Source organism: Thrips palmi, unplaced genomic scaffold (genome assembly GCF_012932325.1).
Source record: "Thrips palmi isolate BJ-2018 unplaced genomic scaffold, TpBJ-2018v1 HiC_scaffold_17, whole genome shotgun sequence".
In the NCBI taxonomy this organism is placed as follows: Eukaryota; Metazoa; Arthropoda; class Insecta; order Thysanoptera; family Thripidae; genus Thrips; species Thrips palmi.
This window is the reverse complement of record NW_023144626.1, coordinates 9741351-9759524: the sequence shown is the minus strand read 5'-3', so window position 1 is coordinate 9759524 and position 18174 is coordinate 9741351. Positions and strand designations below refer to the sequence as shown.

General features: G+C 55.7%; 2 protein-coding genes across 4 annotated transcripts in view; one reads left to right on the top strand and one right to left on the bottom strand.

Moving 5' to 3' along the window:
- The window catches only part of LOC117643439 (DNA-directed RNA polymerases I, II, and III subunit RPABC3), a 42519-nt gene extending 25963 nt beyond the window's left edge, over positions 1 to 16556 (bottom strand). The window contains exons 1-2 of the mRNA XM_034382349.1: positions 16298 to 16556; positions 888 to 971 (exon numbers count right to left, since the gene is read on the bottom strand). Of these exons, the coding sequence (XP_034238240.1) occupies positions 888 to 971; positions 16298 to 16370 (157 nt within the window). The 5' untranslated portion in view covers positions 16371 to 16556. The remainder of the gene's footprint in view (positions 1 to 887; positions 972 to 16297) is intronic.
- Positions 16557 to 16622: 66 nt separating this feature from the next.
- LOC117643438 (cancer-related nucleoside-triphosphatase homolog) lies at positions 16623 to 17991 on the top strand. Of its 3 annotated transcripts, none has more exons than XM_034382345.1 (5): positions 16623 to 16976; positions 17055 to 17217; positions 17312 to 17399; positions 17477 to 17662; positions 17732 to 17991. In XM_034382345.1, exons 1-5 carry the CDS (start codon positions 16934 to 16936, stop codon positions 17813 to 17815), a joined length of 564 nt encoding a protein of 187 aa, XP_034238236.1. In that variant the 5' UTR covers positions 16623 to 16933; the 3' UTR covers positions 17816 to 17991. The 3 variants fall into 3 exon arrangements, with proteins under 3 accessions (XP_034238236.1, XP_034238237.1, XP_034238239.1); XM_034382346.1 differs by having other exon boundaries at positions 16629 to 16976; positions 17321 to 17399; XM_034382348.1 differs by having other exon boundaries at positions 16719 to 16820.
- Positions 17992 to 18174: the final 183 nt, after the last annotated feature.

Genomic DNA, 18174 nt, shown 5'->3' with positions numbered 1-18174 from the left:
GGGAGGGAGGCCCTGGAAAACCTGCCGCCACTCGTATTGACGACGAGCAAAGCGTCGAGCCTCGTCGCTCCGTCTCCTTCGCACCCCCACCGGACGCTCCGAGACTGCTGCTCGACAGCGACGGAGCGAGGGCAGCACACAGTGGGCCAGAGAACCAGAGGAGCGGCCAAAACTCTAGACGCGTTTTAAGCTCCAGAGTCGCTTAACAGGACTCGAATCGAGCGTGTGACCCCACCAATGGATTCCTCGTTCGGAGAGCAATCCATTGATGGGGTCACACGTTCGATTCGAGTCCTGCTTAGCGACTCTGGAGCTCAAAACGCGTCCAGAGTTTTGGCCGCCTCCGCCGGTCTTCTGGCCCACTGTGCAGCACCGCTCGGACGGAATCAACCTGAGTGCAGATCAAGGCGGCGGACGGCCGAACTCTCCGAACTCTCCCCGCGCTCTTCCTCCGAGCCCAGCGCGCCCAGCGAAAACGAGCAACGACAACAAAGGACCCCCGGTCGGGCCGGGCCGCTCGGCGACGCCCCCAGACCCCACGACGCCGTGCTGTGCTTGTGCGCCTGGCGCAGCGCACACCGCCATGGCACCGCGGCGCAGCATGCAAGGCCCCTCCGACACAAAGGGCGAGAAAGAAAACTCTGCGCGCGATTGAAAACACACAGACACCGACACATACACACCGACACACACACACACACCGACACACACACACACACACAACCCTCCGCGCAGCCGTGGCGTAGCCAAGGACAAGGAGTGCTCGGGCGTGACGAAGCAAGGACCACGAGGGTTCGGCGCGCCGCGAGCGCGGAGGCCGGCGGCGCCAGCGCGCCAGCGCGTCCTCCGGGTCCCCGGGAGCAAATTACGGCCCGGTGGAAACTCACCCAGTTCCATGGTGTACAGCCAGGTGTTGACGTCCAGGATCAGGTCCATCTTGAAGGACTCGCTCTCGCAGTGCAGGCGGCTCACTGGAAGCAACCAACAGCGTTAGCAGGCACACTTGCAACGACAGGATAGCGGCGATCGAACTCAAAACTAGCAGGGAGGAGAAGGGGGGGGGGGCTATACTGGGGGGCGGAGCCTTCATGACGGGGTACACATGGCGCTGACACACATACATACACACACACACACACACACACACCAACACAGAGTTATCTCTCCGCAGGCATTTTCACCGCATTCCACGCTGTCCCGAACAGCCCTGGCGGCGCGAGGCGGCGCCACCTCCGCATGTCCCTGCACGTCGTTGGGCTATTTGTAAACACACCCGTACGAGGCCGCGCGCCGTGTGGCGGTGCGGCCCGCCATGCCATGGGGCCATGGGCGGCCATGGGTTGCTGTGCGGCCACGCGGCCTCTCCTCAGAAATCACAAGGCCGTTGTGCGAATCCTGGCCTCCCTGGCGCCGCAGGGCGCAGAGCGCGCGGGTCACGGCCTCCTCTGCAAAGGCCCACAGTGGGCCAGAAGACCGGTGGAGGCGGCCAAACCTCCAGACGCGTTTTGAGCTCCAGAGTCGCTAGATGGGACTCGAACCGAACGTGTGACCCCACCAATGGATTGCTCTCCGAACGAGGAATCCATTGGTGGGGTCACACGTTCGGTTCGAGTCCCATTTAGCGACTCCGGAGCTCAAAACGCGTCTAGACTTCTGGCCGCCTCCGCCGGTCTTCTGGCCCACTGTGAGGCCCCAGCCTCCTCCTCTGTTCGAGTGGCCCCCTCCCCTCCCCCTCCTCCCCTACGGACCATCCCCCGCGGCCGTCTCCAGCAGCAGGGCTCTTCTCCACGAGGGGCCGCGTTTGAAGAGATCTCGGGAATGGCAAAATAATGATGGTTCTCGGGGCGGTTTCAAGTTCGGCACTCTCCTAGGATACGTGACGCAACGCGGCAGCGCGGAGGGCAAGGCCGTGCCAGCGTGCACACACAGAGACACACACACACACACACACACACACGTTGATAGAGGGTACTGTACAAGAGAGAGCGAGGGGTGGGCGCAGGAGGTGCCGGACCCAGGGCATCCAGGGCAAGGGGATGGACTGGCGGACGCACGAGGAACCCGCGAACGCCGTTCGAAGGCTCGATAAAAGTCTTGTCGTTGTTGCGCGTCCTTCATTTCTATGTTTGCCGTTGAGGCGCGAGGCGACAGGGACGACATATCGGCCCGGACGACAGCACCGCGGCTGGCTGGATCCCCACTAACCTCCCCACCCCCCGAAGAGGCCCCCGAAGAGGCCCCCGCCGCTCGGCCTGACGCGGCTTGACGCGCTTCCAAAGCACAGCCAGCGGAGCCAAGCGGAGCCAGGCGGAGCGTCCGTCGCGGCTCCGCCAGCCACGCCAGGCAGTGCAAACCTCAATGAGTGAGCGGCCGAAAACAAGTAAAAAAGCACCCGCGGGGTAAAAATAAAGAGCGGAGTGGGGGAGGGCGCGAACACTTGCACAGCGTAGGCACCAGCTGTGCGCCGCTGGTGCGCGCTGCCTCCCGCCGCCCCCTGCACCCTTGCACCTGCAGGGGGCGCCGCCTGCACGCGGTGCCGAGGTGCCGAGCGGGCTGCGCGGGCTGCACGCACCCCGAGGGGCCCGGGGCCCCGGCCGGGGCAGCGCCAGGGCCTCGGCCACGGCCACGCGCGAGGGGGTGGAATGCACCAACAGGCAACAGGCTGCGCGCGGCGAGGGCTGCGAGGGCTGAAGGGCCGAGGCCGTGGAGGACGAGGACGACGAAGGCCGTGCGCCAGGGCGGGGCGGGGCGGGCCGAGGGACAGCTGAGCGGCAAGCGAGGCCTTACCTGCACAGCCCCAACCAGGGCCCCACGGTGGGCCCCTGGGAGAGCCCCCCCGGGTGGCCGACGTCGGCGACGACCATCCCGGCGGCTGGAGGGAAGCAGACTGAGACCGAGACCGAGCGAGGCAGGCCCGACGCAGCCCAGCGCCGCCGCCGCGGCCCCCTCCCCCTCCCCTCCCGCGAGACCGCGCCTCGCCTCTCCGCCGCGCCGCTCCGCCGCCAGCAAGGCCGAGCTGCACCACCAGACGCACCCCCAGGAGGGGGAGGTAGGCGTTGTGCAGGGGTAGTGGTGGCAGGGCTGGCTCGCAAGGGGGTGGGGTCAGAGCAGGGGTTGCTTTCGGTCACAGAGGGTGGGGGTAAACACCATCAGAATCGGACCGAAGGCTCGCCATCCTGGAGATGACGTGGCTCTCGGCGTGTACGCAGATATGAGAAATTGGAATGACGCTGACGACCGACCCTGTTACCGATAGGGTTCGCGGTGCCGTCCTGGGGCTGACGTGGCGCTGAGCGCGCGCTTCGGGATGATAAAATGGTGACGAAGCGGCGACACCAGAAAGGACCTCCCCTGGCCGACTCGGCCAGCGTCCTTTCAAGTGCTAACGTGGATCGAACGGAGGGTTTACTTTAGCAGAAGTGTTTACAGGGCATACCCTGGCAAACAGTGTGGCAGCCGCTGCATCCAGAGTAAATGGTGGGGCTTGTCGGTCTTCTGCTGGCGACCGCGGCGGAAACACCTTTCGCGGCACAAGTTGCGCAACGCTGTCCGAAGCTTCACTGGAAATGCAGCCACGTGCGCGAAAACGTGAATTGTCGAGTTCATTTGGGTCGAGGGGCAAACGGCTTCCCACATTCATTGTACAAAATTTGACCACATTCCACATTCAGGTGGCAAAAACGCCTGTAAGTAGACAACATGTGTGGCAAAAACGCCAGAAATCTTGCACATTCTTGCACATTTGCACAATCATTGTACACAAAATTTTACAGTGGGTCACCCCTCGGTTTGGGTTACTAGGGTCAGTGCGGGAGGAAAGAACTGGACATGGGAAGAACTGAACAACACCCCATATTTTACCGTATGCACAGGCATAACAACCATCAAAAGTTGTTCCGTGGCATCAGCGGTTCATTACATAATAGTTGCTAATTAAGCCTGTGCATACGACATTTAAAGTAAAATATGGGGTGTTCGTTCAGTTCTTCCCCTGTCCAGTTTTTCCCCCGCACTGACCCTAGGTCAAGTTAGTTTTAACGTGCATCGGGCTTCGCTCACAGTGGACAGAACGTGGCGCCAGATTACCGAGGGGGCCACCACTCTCATTTCAGGCGTACACAAGATTACGGGATTAAGAGAAATTTACTGGGGATTACGCGTGAAATTTTCGAAAATTGGCTCGAAAACGTTGAAAAATAGCTCAAAAACGTTGAAAAATAGCTCAAAAACGTTGAAAAATGACAAAAAACGGTTAAAAATGACAGAATTTTGTCAAGGATTACGTGATTACGCCATGGATTACCAGAGATTACCAGCCAATTTGTACACAGGATTACGGGGGTGGTGGCCCCCTCGCAGATTACTGGACCCTCGTAAAAAACTTTTATTAACATTTAATAAATTTTAATAAATTCTTAATTAATTTTTTATTAGGGGCTGTGTTTTAATTAATTTTATCACGGGTGCTTATTGACTTTAATTAATTTTAACAAGTACCGTTTATAAAAGGTTTTAAATGTTGATTAAAACTTGTTAACAAAGAGGGTTTAATAAACATTTATTAGCTTTTATTATCATTTTTAATAAAGACTTTAGGTAGTAAATGTTAAGTGTGATTTAAAGGTTTCTTTGAAAAGTCCGGTGACAAACAAGAGTGTCGAGTCATATTCGTCGTTAAATCCTCTCTCGAGTAAGTAGGTGTTGCCATATGTTAAGGAACTTTATGGTGTTATCCCCTGCAAGATTTAATTAAGTTTAATAAAAGTCTGTCCGCCGCTAGATGGCGCTGAGGTCTACTTTGGTCCCTTAGCTCGCGGTGTTGACTCACATCGCCACATGCACTAGTCGCGCAGGCTATTCACTTTCCTCCATCGCGCTCAAGGAAGTGTGATGAGATTTTTAGACTTGCCTCTGACACACAAGTGTTGGAGAATTGGGCGGCCATGGAGAATGCCGTCTCACACTCTAATATCAGATCTCAACACTGATTCTCTTACTGGTTTGCAACATTTTCATTAACGTGGGTAGGGATTTAATTAAATCATGTGTTTTAATTAAACTACAGCTTAATAAAGGTCTAATTAGCGCTTATAAATTTAATTAAATATAATTAAAACTTATTATTTACATATTAAAAATAATTAAATTTCATTTCAGCCTGACCTATTAATTAGTCTATTCGTGTTCATAGATAGCTCCATTCTTGGCCACTAACAAGATTTAATTAGCATTTAACAAAATTTAATTAAAGTCAACTCTAATAAAAAATTAATTAATTACAAATTAATTATTTATTAAATTTAATATGCGCCTTTTTGCCAGGGGATTCAGTGTGAGCGGTGCAGGCGGTGCATGCTGCGAGCGAGGACTGCGACCACACTGGCGACCGTAGGGCCGTCACTTTGGAAAGTGGAAGGGCGCTGCAAAGGTGCAACAATGTATACGACCGAGCGCAGCCTGGCCCGCGACATCCCTCCACACCGTGTCGAGCGAGTCGAGTCCCAAAATATCCACGTCGTTCCACGACTACTCTTTGCGACGACACAGAGGCAGGTGTCATTTCGCTCCAAGTAAGCCAGCGCACAGTGGGCTAGAAGCCGGTGGAGGCGGCCAAAACTCTAGACGCGTTTTGAGCTCCAGAGTCGCCAAATGGGACTCGAACCGAACGTGTGACCCCACCAATGGACTGCTCTCCGAACGAGGAATCTATTGGTGGGGTCACACGTTCCGTTCAAGTCCCATTTAGCGACTCTGGAGCTCAAAATGCGTCAAGAGTTTTGGCCGCCTCCAGCGGCTTCTGGCGCACTGTGCAGCTGAGGTTTCGCTTCCGCGGCTTCCGCGACTTTCGCCCAGGCAGTAAAAGCGAAACTGCACGAGCATCTGAATTCAGAGCGACCAGATTACATCGCATCGACCGGTACTTGTTTGCGAAGCCACCACAGCGACAGCCATTAGGGGTGCCTGCGTTGTCGTGCGTTGCTGTGCGGTCCGGCGCTTGACCCCCGCGCCACGCCGCGCCACGCCGTGTAGTACGCCGGCCGCTGGCTAAATAAACGCGCGTCTGTTATCGAAACGCAAGGAAAACAGCGCCAAAAAAAGTGCCAGCCTCGTATGAATTCTAATCTATTGCGAATAACGAATTTCCCAGCCCTCCGCGGAATTCGCAAAAAAAAAAAATCACCAGTCACTTTACATTTTCAAATTTCGCCGATACATCCAGAGAGACCGATTCCAGCGCTTCCTTTTGATCTTGCCGGTTGTTGAGAAGTCTCGCCTTTGAACTCGCAGGGGCGGAGGGGCTTTTCATATCGGCCGCGATCCGGACGGCACAAAGGAGATATTTTTGTCCGGGGTGAACACCGCAGGGCGGGGCTGGGGCGCGGCCCGCCTGAGAACCAAACCCAGCGGCTTCCAGTCCCAGCGGGCCCAGCGGGCGGTCGACGCCTGGTCAGCCTGTCGCTACACAGTCAGTCCCAGTTCGCCGAGAGGATTAAGTCACATTTCGAATAATCCAGTCGGCGTGACACAGTGGGCCAGAAGACCGGTGGAGGCGGACAAAACTCTCGACGCGTTTTGAGCTTCGGAGTCGCTAAATGGGACTCGAACCGACCGTGTGACCCCACCAATGGATTGCTCTCGGAACGAGGAATCCATTGGTGGGGTCACACGTTCGGTTCGAGGCCTGTTGAGCGACTCTGGAGCTCAAAACGCGTCTAGAGTTTTGGCCGCCTCCATCGGCCGCCCACTGTGCAATTGAAGTGGATCCTACCTTTGTCGCACAGCATGCCACCCCAGCCCGGCTCGCAGTTGCACTCCCAGGGGCGGGCGCAGGAGCCCACTGTGCCCCCACTGTGCGTGACACGTTCGGGTACAGTGTCCCAGCCTCTGCTCAAACGTCCTCGGCTCACTACTCTCGCTCGGATTGTAATTCCATTTCCAAGGATCGTTTCACAAACAAGGCCCTGGGGCGGACCGCAGCTGGAAAAGCGGTTTTGTTGGAAAGCGGCTGGTCCAGCGCTGAAAGCGCGTGTTTGGTGGTGGCGCCGTGGGCAGCCGTGGGCGGCGGACGGGCGAGCCCACCGCAGAAGGGAATAGGCCCAGCAGGCCCACCGGGCCCACCCGGGGGCAGCACCCCGGCCCGGCCCAGCGCCCTCGGCGCCCCCACCCACCTCGTCAAAGTCACCTTCGCGGCCAGCGACCCGACGCCGTGCCCGCCGTGCCGGGCGTGCCTCGACGCCAAGGGTGGCAGTGAGGGTCGGCCTGCCTCGCGGCCTCCTAGAACAGCCCCATCCCCCGCCGGCCCAAGCTATACATCACCGCGCTGCGCGGCCCCGCTCGGCGCTGCGTCACCGGGCCTGTCATGGCCGATACTTCATCAAGCGGTGCCATTTTGTCTGCGCGCGGGGCGGGGCGGCCCGGCGCGAGGACGGACTAAGCGTACCCCGGGGGCCTCAGGGGCCCACCTGCACCTCCCCGTCGTCCGTCCACGGTCCGTCCACGTGCGGGACGACAACGGCGCGGCCGGGATTTGCCGCCGGATTACCTTCCAAGCCCTCGCGCCAAACTCGCCCCCGGCCGCCCCGGTCTCCCCGTGTGGCCCCTCTGGGCCCCTCCGACGCAAACGGCCCGCGGCCACGGAGATTCGCCGTCACCGTCAGGGCGGAGACAGGGCGCACAGTGGGCCAGAAGACCGGCGGAGGCGGCCAAAACTCGAGACGCGTTTTGAGCTCCAGAGTCGCTAAACAGGACTCGAATCGAGCGTGTGACCCCACCAATGGATTCCTCGTTCGGAGAGCAATCCATTGATGGGGTCACACGTTCGATTCGAGTCCCATTTAGCGACTCTGGAGCTCAAAACGCGTCTCGAGTTTTGGCCGCCTCCGCCGGTCTTCTGGCCCACTGTGCGTCAGGACGGAGACAGGGCGCAGGGCGCAGCCTGCCGCAGCCAACCTCCCCACCGGGATGAGGCTGAGAGAGCTCGCCAGCCAACGAAACAAGTACCTCACTGCACATACTTTTTGCGGCTACAAACATTGAGGTGCGCTTGTTTTTCCAGTGGGTCCCCGTCTCCTGCTAGAGACCCTCCCCGGGGGTGGGCCAGAGAGAGGCTTAGCGGCACGGGAGAGGGATAGAGAGAGAGAGAGAGAGAGAGAGAGAGAGAGAGAGAGAGAGAGAAAAGAGAGAGAGGAGAGAGAAGAGAGAGAGAGAGAGAGAGGAGAGAGAGAGGAGAGAGAGAGAGGGGAGAGAGAGAGAGAGAGAGAAGAAGAGAGAGAGGGAGAGGAGAGAGAGAGAGAGAGAGAGAGAGAGAGAGAGAGAGAGAGAGAGAGAGAGAGAGAGAGAGAGAGGGAGAGAGAGAGATGCCCGCTAACTCTCCCCTTTGTCCGGGCCGCGCCCCGCTCCGGCCGCTCCGGGCGAGGCCATGGCCAGGCACAGCACCCCGCCCAGCCCAAGTGCACTCAAAGCGCCCAAATGCAATGCGCGCTGCGCTCTCGGTGCGCCACTGCCAGCCTCCCCGCGCCAGATTGGCAGCAAGCAGCAGAGAACAGCTTTTGCTCCACTTTCAAAAAAAGAAAGAGAGAAAAATAACAGTTGAAGCGACGCTATAAAAGAGGAGTGTTTGCTCGGCGACTGGACGAAATAAATAAAATTTGTGCCTGCATTGATCTCGCCCCGGGCATGCCCCGGGCAAGCGGGTCGCTGTTCGAACACCACCCCACGACCCCCTGCAGGGCCCTGAGCTCAGAGGCCGCTGCAGCGCCGGGCCCCAGGCCGGGATCGGTCGCGACCACCTTTGCAGCCCCCGGCCAGCCGGGCCATCGCGGGCCCACTCGGCCTGGAGCTCCCCCCCCCCCCCCTTTTTCCACCTTTCGCCGAACTCCTGTGGGGATGGTGCAGTCCACGTGCGGACATAAATCCGGTCAGTCTGAGGGGGTGGCGGTGGCCTGGCGGTGCCGTGCCAGTGCGGGGCGGCAGCGCGGAGCGGGGCGGGGCCTACACGTGCAATGCGACAGGTGGATGCAGCCAGCCGCCCCCACCCCGCGCCCCCACCCCCAACTCGACACGCAAATGGCAAACCCAGACTAAGTACCGCGCCACCTGCCTGCCTGCCCGCAGCTGCCAATCTCGAACAGAGCAATAGGCTCTTCCCGTGGCCTGGAAAGCCACCCCGCCATGGCGCGCCCCGCGTGTGCCTCGCTCGCTACTACCGAGAAGAGCATGTCCACCCAATTTCCAGGTTCAATAAGTGGGGCCCACCTCGCTCGCTCGGGCTGGAGGGGGAGGGGGAGGGGAGAGACTGATTGACCTACATTCGGACGCGGACGTCACCGAGGCAGGCAGGAGCACAGCCAGGAGCACGCACCGCCAGCCCCCGCCAAGCGTCGTCCGACCATCACAATCCATGCCACGATCGGGAGCCGAGCTCCAAAGCGTGTCTCGTTTGATCCGCGTGAAGTGTTCGTTTTACGGTCCAACGAGGAACATGCACTTGGCGGGCCGGCCAAACGCACACCCGGCGGCGACGCATAGGGCGGCATAGGCATGCCACCCACCCGATAGGCCGCACACTGTGAGGCGGAGAGGAGGCGGAGGGGCGGCCGAGGGGTGGGCCCGGTGGGTGCCACCCCCAACCCCTGACCACGACAACCACCCTTTTCGGGCCTCCCAAAAGGGCCTCCCGGTCTCTGCCCTTCCACAAGGCGGGGGCCTCGGCGCCCTGCGCGCCCTTGGCGCGGATGCAGTGCGAGCGAGCGAGCGAGAGGGAGCGAGAGGGGAGAGGGAGCCCCTGGCATGGTGGGCCGACCCGCCGCACATCGGAGCGAACAGGTTGCCTACCCTGCAGGGGCCCTCTCCGGTGCTCCACGTCCTCCTGCAACATTCCAGAAGGCTTCCAGAAGGCTTCCAGAGGGCTACCAAGAGGCTTCCAGAAGGCTTCCAGAAGGCTTCCAGAAGGCTACCAAGAGGCTTCCAGAAGGCTTCCAGAAGGCTTCCAGAAGGCTACCAAGAGGCTTCCAGAAGGCTTCCAGAAGGCTTCCAGAAGGCTACCAAGAGGCTTCCAGAAGGCTACCAGGAGGCTTCCAGAAGGCTTTCAATAGGATTCCAGAAGGCTACCAGGAGGCTTCCAGAAGGCTTTCAAAAGGATTCCAGAAGGCTTCCAGAAGGCTACCAGAAGGCTACCAGAAGGCTACCAGAAGGCTACCAGGAGGCTTCCAGAAGGCTTCCCAAAGGATTCCAGAAGGCTTCCAGAAGGCTTTCAAAAGGGTTCCAGAGGGCTTCCAGAAGGCTTCCAAAAGGACTCCAGAAGGCTTCCAGAAGGACTCTAGCATGACTCAAAAAGGACTCTAGAATGACTCCAGAGGGGCCTCAACCTCCCCTGATGCTTTCTGCAGCCTCTTGGCCATTAGCTGCCAGGCGACGCAAAGCACGGCGTGCTTCCAGAGAACGCGCACCGAAAGCTGTTTGCTTTCCAAAGGGAAAGAAAGCGCTTCGGTACTTTAGGGCTTATGTTCCGAGCGCGCCCCGAGAGCCTCGGATAAGCAACGAATAGAATGGAAAATGGATGGATAGACAACGCGGTGGACCAGGCGGGGGCCGGGAGTGGAGGGGAGCCTGTTCCCGGGAGAGGGGTGTGGGGGCATGACGTCACGCCGCCTCGCCCAGCCTCGCCCGCTGGTTGGCCGAGCCACGCGGCGCTGCTTCTCTCTCTCTCTCTCTCTCTCTCTCTCTCTCTCTCTCTCTCTCTCTCTCTCTCTCTCTTGCACACGCTCTTTCTCTCTCCGCCAACCCCGTACGGCACGACAGGCATGGAGGCCACAATCCCTCCCCATTTTGAATTTCTATCGTTTTTCAATCAACCTGCAGGCTGAATCTCTGCTGAAGCACGTGATGAATTGATATCATTTATTGCTGTCAGGCACAGTCAGAACAGCAGGCAAATCGAAACATTTTAGCAGTCGGTTCTTCGTCACGAATTCCCTTTCCCCGATTTTTAAACTTCTCTTTTTTGCAGTGTGGACTGAGACGACGGTCCAACAGGTCCTGCAGGATGCGCTCCGCGACATCTGGAACGGCCTTGGACGGCCTTGGAGGGCTAGGGTGCTGGGGACGGGCTTGGCTGCGCGGCAAGGGGTATCGTGAGACAGTAATTCGTCCAACCAAGAGTGACTCGCCGAGTCGGAGAGACGCGATGGGGCCCGGGATGCCCCGGGACGGCCCGGGACAATCCGGGACTGGTGGAGACGGGGCGAGGTGAGGGGTCACCCCACTCCACCCCAGCCGAGAGCACGATCGACACTGCTCGCTCTCAACCCCTCCCCTCCCCTCTTTTCCCCCGCAAAGCGCCCCCGTATCGGGCTAACCAATTGCCAGGTCGGGTGATGCCCAGACGGATTAGCTGGACGAGCCTGCTTGAGAGGGCCGGCCTGGGCTAGCCTCGGCCCAGGAACGCCAATTAACGCAATCACGAAATGTAGCGAACGAATCGCAACGGGTTCGATGGCTCATCCGTCCCTCGCGAGACGCAGAGGGTCTAATCAACTCTCACTGTAACTTGGTTACTTCTTTTTTTATTTAATTTAAGGGGTCGGGGTCCTGGGTTAGATCACGAGAAAGAACCAAAAGAAAGGAAAATGTCGGAAAATAGAATCCTATTGAAACATCCCTGTGGCCGTCGCCATGAGACAGCGCGACCCGTCCGACAAAGAAGTGCCCCTTGCCCGCCCTGCCGTGCCCTGCCGCGCCCTGCCGTGCCCTGCCGTGCCCTGCCGCGCCCTGCCGTGCCCTGCCGTGCCCTGCCGCGCCCTGCCGTGCCCTGCCGTGCCCTGCCGCGCCCTGCCGTGCCCTGCCGTGCCCTGCCGTGCCCTGCCGCGCCCTGCCGTGCCCTGCCGTGCCCTACCGCGCCCTGCCGTGCCCTGCCGTGCCCTACCGCGCCCTGCCGTGCCCTGCCGTGCCCTGCCGTGCCCTGCCGTGCCCTGCCGCGCCCTGCCGTGCCCTACCGCGCCCTGCCGTGCCCTGCCGTGCCCTGCCGTGCCCTGCCGTGCCCTGCCGTGCCCTGCCGTGCCCTACCGCGCCCTGCCGTGCCCTGCCGTGCCCTGCCGTGCCCTGCCGTGCCCTGCCGTGCCCTGCCGTGCCCTGCCGCGCCCTGCCGTGCCCTGCCGTGCCCTGCCGTGCCCTGCCGCGCCCTGCCGCGCCCTGCCGCGCCCCGCGACCGCAGCCGAGCGATTCAGAAGATCGCTTCGTCGCTCTGTCTCTCTCGCGCCCTTACGGAGAGCCCCATGAGTGCGAGAGAGACAGAGCGACGAAGCGATCTTCTGAATCGCTCGGCAGACGAGCAATATCGCCACAGCAGAGCCAGAGGCTGACTCCGAACAGCGCTCCGTCGCCCTGTCTCTCTCGCACTCATGGGGCGCCCCGTGGGGAGCGAGGGCGACAGAGCGCTCTTCTGAAACAGCCTGCGCCAAAGCCCTCCTTGTGTCTCGAGAGACAGTTCCAGGCTTGAGGCGCAGCAGGCTCGCCGCACACCGACTGCGTGAGACACTTTTGGCTGATGGTCTTTTAACTGAATTCCAACGGCATTTCAAGTGCGCTTGCTGTATTGGCCACGTCGAAAAGTCCCCCTGAAACGTGTGACCTATAGACTGCGGCTGCGCCGGGCTGCGCCACCACGACGAATGAAAGGGGAGGGAGGCAAACAGTCGCATTCGATTTCGCTTGCCTCGGTTCCACTCGGAGTGCGCCTCTTCTGTTGGAGTCGGTCGCAAAGCATTCCCGACTCGATTCCAAATGTTCAAGGGAAAATCACTGTGAATTTCGGTGTACAAATCCAATGAATTTCAGTCGAATTTCAGTCGAGTTTCGATGAATTTCTGTCGAATTTCGATGAATTTCAGTCAAAATTTGGTGAATTTCAGTCGAATTTTGATGAATTTTAGCCAAATTTCGATGAATTTCAATGAAGTTTAATAAATTTTACATGTTTGATGAATTTTGGTGTACAAATTAGGCTGGAGTTATTTCCCCTAGGAAATGTTTGACAGAGTTTGGCAAAACCGCCCCGCCCCGACGATGTTAATTAAGCCCGCCTGCTCGTCGCTATCCGTCTCTCTCGCACCCCTACGGTAGCCCTACGGCACACCGCGCACCCCGTGAGTGCGAGAGAGACAGAGCGGCGGAGCATAGTCGCTCAGACTGAAGCCTGCCGAGTCGCCGATTATTGGGCTGAATACACTTGCGCCCCATTGTTTCGCCTTAATCAGTAATTTGGCTGCAGCGTCCCCCAGCATCATCCAGCAGCGGCGGTCCGGACCACCGAGTCGGGACCGAGATCTAACCTCCATGTCATACAGTCATGATGCACTGATAGAAAAAAGGACAGAAAAAGTACGGAACATGTCTGGTCAATTTTTTACCTGGACCGTCCGTACCTTGCCAACCACAGAAGTTAATTAACATGAGATTAACATTTCCCATATCCCATTTTCCGTACCAAACCACGGATTTTTTTTTGCAGTGCAAGGTGATGCTGCCGAAACACCTAGGACAAGGAGCCAACAAAACACCCGGTTTCCTGGAAGTGCACTGCAAAGACGTTGCCAAACGATCGTTTGACATTTTGAGGAAAACGGGACGGCTATGCTGTCAGGGCGCCGCCTGCTGTTGCTGTGGGATCTCTAGAATGCCTGAGTCGGCGTAATCTAACTTGCGTCTGGGAGAGAGAGAGGGACAGAGAGAGATGGAGAGAGAGAGAGAGAGAGAGAGAGAGAGAGAGAGAGAGAGAGAGAGAGAGAGAGAGAGAGAGAGAGAGAGAGAGAGAGAGAGAGAGAGAGAGAGAGAGAGAGACATGCCATTTGCAATGACAAAGGGACTGGCGGAATACAAGAGAAAGGATGGTGCGGGAATGGAATGGAAAATGTTGGGGTGGGGGTTGGCTGCGGGTTGGCATAGGGGGTTGAGTAGCAAATTACGGTGTCTGCTCAGTTGTTGACAATTCTGAAGTATTAAAACCCACCAGCTGTCCCGCACAAAAGAAGAATGAGCAAACGGCAACCTTCGCCCACCCGTCCTCCGAGAGCTCATGTGCCACCGCCGCCGCTTCACTCTCCGCGTGAGTCTGACTGGGGGGCGTTTTCGTCGCTCTGTCTCTCTCGCATAGTCATGGGGCGAGCCGCATTGCTGTGCGAGAGACGGAGACGAAAGCGGCCCTCGGAATCAGTCTGCTGAGACGGCACGAGGGGGCTGGAGGGGGGGCGAGGCACAGTGGGCCAGGAGCCGGTGGAGGCGGCCATAACTCTAGACGCGTTCTGAGCTCCAGAGTCGCTAAATGGGACTCGAACCGAACGTGTGACCCCACCAATGGACTCCTCGTTCGGAGAGCAATCCATTGGTGGGGTCACACGTTCGGTTCGAGTCCTGTTTAGCGACTCTGGAGCTCATAACGCGTCTGGAGTTTTGGCCGCCTCCACCGGCTTCTGGCCCACTGTGCGAGGGGGCAATATCGTGGCGGCGCTCGCTGTCACAAAATTTGAGAATAGTTGAGAGGCCCGGCCGGAGGCCCACAGCGGGGTCGCTGCGAGGGGATGGCCGCCAAGACCGCCACGGAGGGGCCCGCTATGGGGTGGCAGGGGCCCCGGCGGGGTGGCCTGCGAAGGGCACGGCACGGCACGGCACGCCGGGCCACGGCGCTGCGAAGCGGCTAGGGTAGGCTAGGGAGATGACGACGATCAATACGAACCTCGGCGGGCACAAAGCGCGGGCCCCGCGATACGAATGGGGAGCAGGAGACAGAGAAAGAGAGAAAGAGAGAGAAACGGATAGGCGAAAGGCGAGAGATGGAGGAAGGGGAGAGGGAGGAGGGGAAAGGAAAGGGGAGGGGGCGGCGCGCGGGGCGGCGACGGTCAAGGTCATGGGCGCCATGGGCGCGGCAGGGCGAGGATGCCGCGAGTCCCAACCCTCCCCTCCCCACCCCTATCTCCCTTCCCTCAAAAAGAGTGCAGCACCCTTCGCCTCGTGATCACTCTCACCCTTAGGCCACGACACGCCATACTGAGGCATACCCCGCCCCCCACCGCGGACCCCTCGCACCCGGTTGGCAGTGACAGACGCTGGCAGTCCTTGGTGGGAACAAGGATAGGCAAGGATGAACCAGGATAAAGCGAGAGGCGCGGCCATCTGAGCCTCACACTGTGAGAAAAAACCACAGTGAATCCTGTTAATTTTTTTGCCGGGATTTACTGTAGTTCAGAACACAGGATTCACTGTGCCTGGCTACAGTATTTACTGTACCTGGTACAGGATATTCCGTACTCTACTCCTGCGGTACAGTAAATCCCGTACAAAGTACAGTAGATCCTGTAAAGAAGTACAGTAAATCCTGTACTCTAAACTACAGTGACAGCTGTACTAATCACTACAGGATTTACTGTGATTTTTTCCCACAGTGCAGGCAGCAGGCAGGCCCTGCCGCAGTCCCGCCACGGCCCAGACTACTCCAGGCAACACTCGGCCAAACATTCATTGCACTCCGTCAGCCACCAAAAGAAGCATGTTCTAAGCATCACCATAACTGGTCACAGGTCTCATATACCTGACAATAAAGAGAGTATGTTGACGGATTTTTGAATGGCATTAAAACACACGCATGTCACAACGAAAACGAAACCGCCTTGTTTAGGCCACCGAGACCTGCAGGTGACGGACTTCCATAACGATATGAGCACATATGAGGTCACATGTCTTCATAACGTATCTGTTCTCCTTGAGATTCATTGTACAAACTTGGTCCCTCAATAACAAACTTGATGTTTTCGAAACAAAAATGTCGAATACAACAATAATACCGCAAAGGTAAGAACTCAATTTTTCCTTAACTCTGCTGGTTTGCTTGGCAATTATTTCAATTTTCATTCGTACCACCCAAGAAACAAAACTTCTGTACTTTGGCAAAAGACCAAATTATTTGGATCATAAGTCGATTATACAGAATAAAAAGGTAAATTTTAACTCATATGACACAACTCTTTGCAATATAATAATGCGCCGCACAGTCATAGGAGCATGGATTGGGAGTTCAGGGACGAGATCTATCGTTACTTAGTTAAAACTGCTACATGTCGGGGAACATAAATTAAGCTGCACTTCCAGGAAAACAGTACAGGCAATTTGAGACCCGTTTAATCATTTTCTAAACACATAATACCCCGAGACCGGCTACAGCCGGGAGGTTAGAATCACCATTTCAAGTACAGGGGCGGCCAAAATCAACTTAACATTTAAAATTTGAAGAAAGAGAACTCAGACTCACCTCTGTCAAACTTCTTTCCTTCAGGATCAATGTCCTTCACATTGAAAATATCCTCAAACAAAACTCCAGCCATAGTAAGTTAGTTCTTAGAAAACGGTTCTCACTTAGAACTGAGTGTAATATTTCAATAGAAACGACTTTAAGCACCAGGATATGACAATCCCAATGACCAGATGTGCTTAGCACCAACAATCACCAAAGGGTAAGATTGTAAAATGCAACAAATCTCAAATCAACAAAACACCACACCGGACTTCCAACCTTACTTCGTTTCAAAACAATACACCGCCTTTCATTTCTTAACCGAGTTCGAGTTACCAGTTTCGGCAACCTGGCGGAAACTCAACATCTAGATCTTTAGAAGACGTGATCAGCTTCCTTTGAACGTTGTCACCTCCCTATTCAAGATTTTTCAAAATACTTGTTCTGTGAAACAATCTACTGTCTTGTACATTTGATGCAATTATTTCTATTTGTTAGAGACATTTTGTCTCAACGCAGACTAAAAAAACATCCTTGTTTGGTATATTTTATAAGTTTGTCATTAGATAAAAAAAATCTGTTTATTTGAACCTTTAAGCTGAAATGTTCATATTATTGTTGAGATAATACATTTACTGCCAATCAAAAGACATCATGGCACATGGCTATCAGCATGTGTTTCTCACAGGGCCTCCTGGTAATGGTCCCGAGCTGACTGAGCCCAAAAGCCACAACATAACGTTCTTTTCTAATTGGATCTGTTTTTCTTCCACAGGTATTGGGAAAACTACAATCATTGAGAAAGTCTGTAAAGAACTCCGATTAAAAAGCATTTCCATGAAAGGATTTTTCACAGCAGAGCTGCGAGAAGATGGGAAACGTGTTGGTTTTGACATAATATCATTGGATGGAAATAGGTGCCCATTAGCAAGAATTGGGTAAGTGGCCAGGAGAAATAACTTGATGTCAAACAGCACAATGAAACTAATTAACCTGTCGATCAGCGGTTACTCCTCTCTTCCTTGTATATTGGATTGACAGCGAGGGCACAGGACCTAAAGTTGGACAATATGTAGTCAAGTCGTTTGAGTCTGTTGCACTTCCCATTCTACAGACAGAAGTGAGTTTCAAGCCTATTCAATAATATTTGGCAAGCTGAAGTGTATTTTATTTATGCATATTCCTCATCATTTTCAGATGAGTCATGTAACAGTTCTTGATGAAGTTGGCAAAATGGAACTCTTCAGTCAAAGATTTGAACTTGCGGTCAAGAATGTGTTTGCTACTAATACTTCAATTTTAGGAACAATACCTCTGCAGAAAGGAAGGCCAATACCTCTGGTTGAGTTTATACGCACACACCCATCTGTCAAACTCTTTACAGTAAGTTTCATACCATACACTGTCCACTGTTCATTGAGTGTGTAATGACACAGATGTGTCTGCTTGCAGGTTGACTACAAAAATAGAGATTCTGTACCCTACGAAATTGTTAACCTCTTGGCATCTGCTGGGGAGAGTCATGGTAAACCATAAAAATAAGTGATTTCTAAAGAAATTAAATTTATTTCTTACCAGGATTATGCAGTCACTGCATTGATCACCACAAATCACCCATCTACTATAGCTGTTGATTAAAATTTCCATAAAAGAGTAGAAAAAGCCCAACATGATATATACTTTTAACTGCATCATTTCTTATGTAAGTAAAAAACAGTGAAGTTTTTTAAGTTTAAACATGGTTCATTTCATTAGACTTAAAATCGAGATGGTCCCTACTGATTTCAAACTTGCCTTGTGATCCATTCAGTATCTAATTCTAAACAACTACCAGTTAATATTTTCTTGATTTAACTAGTCACAGGAATCATCAGTAAACAAAGTATACATAGCAA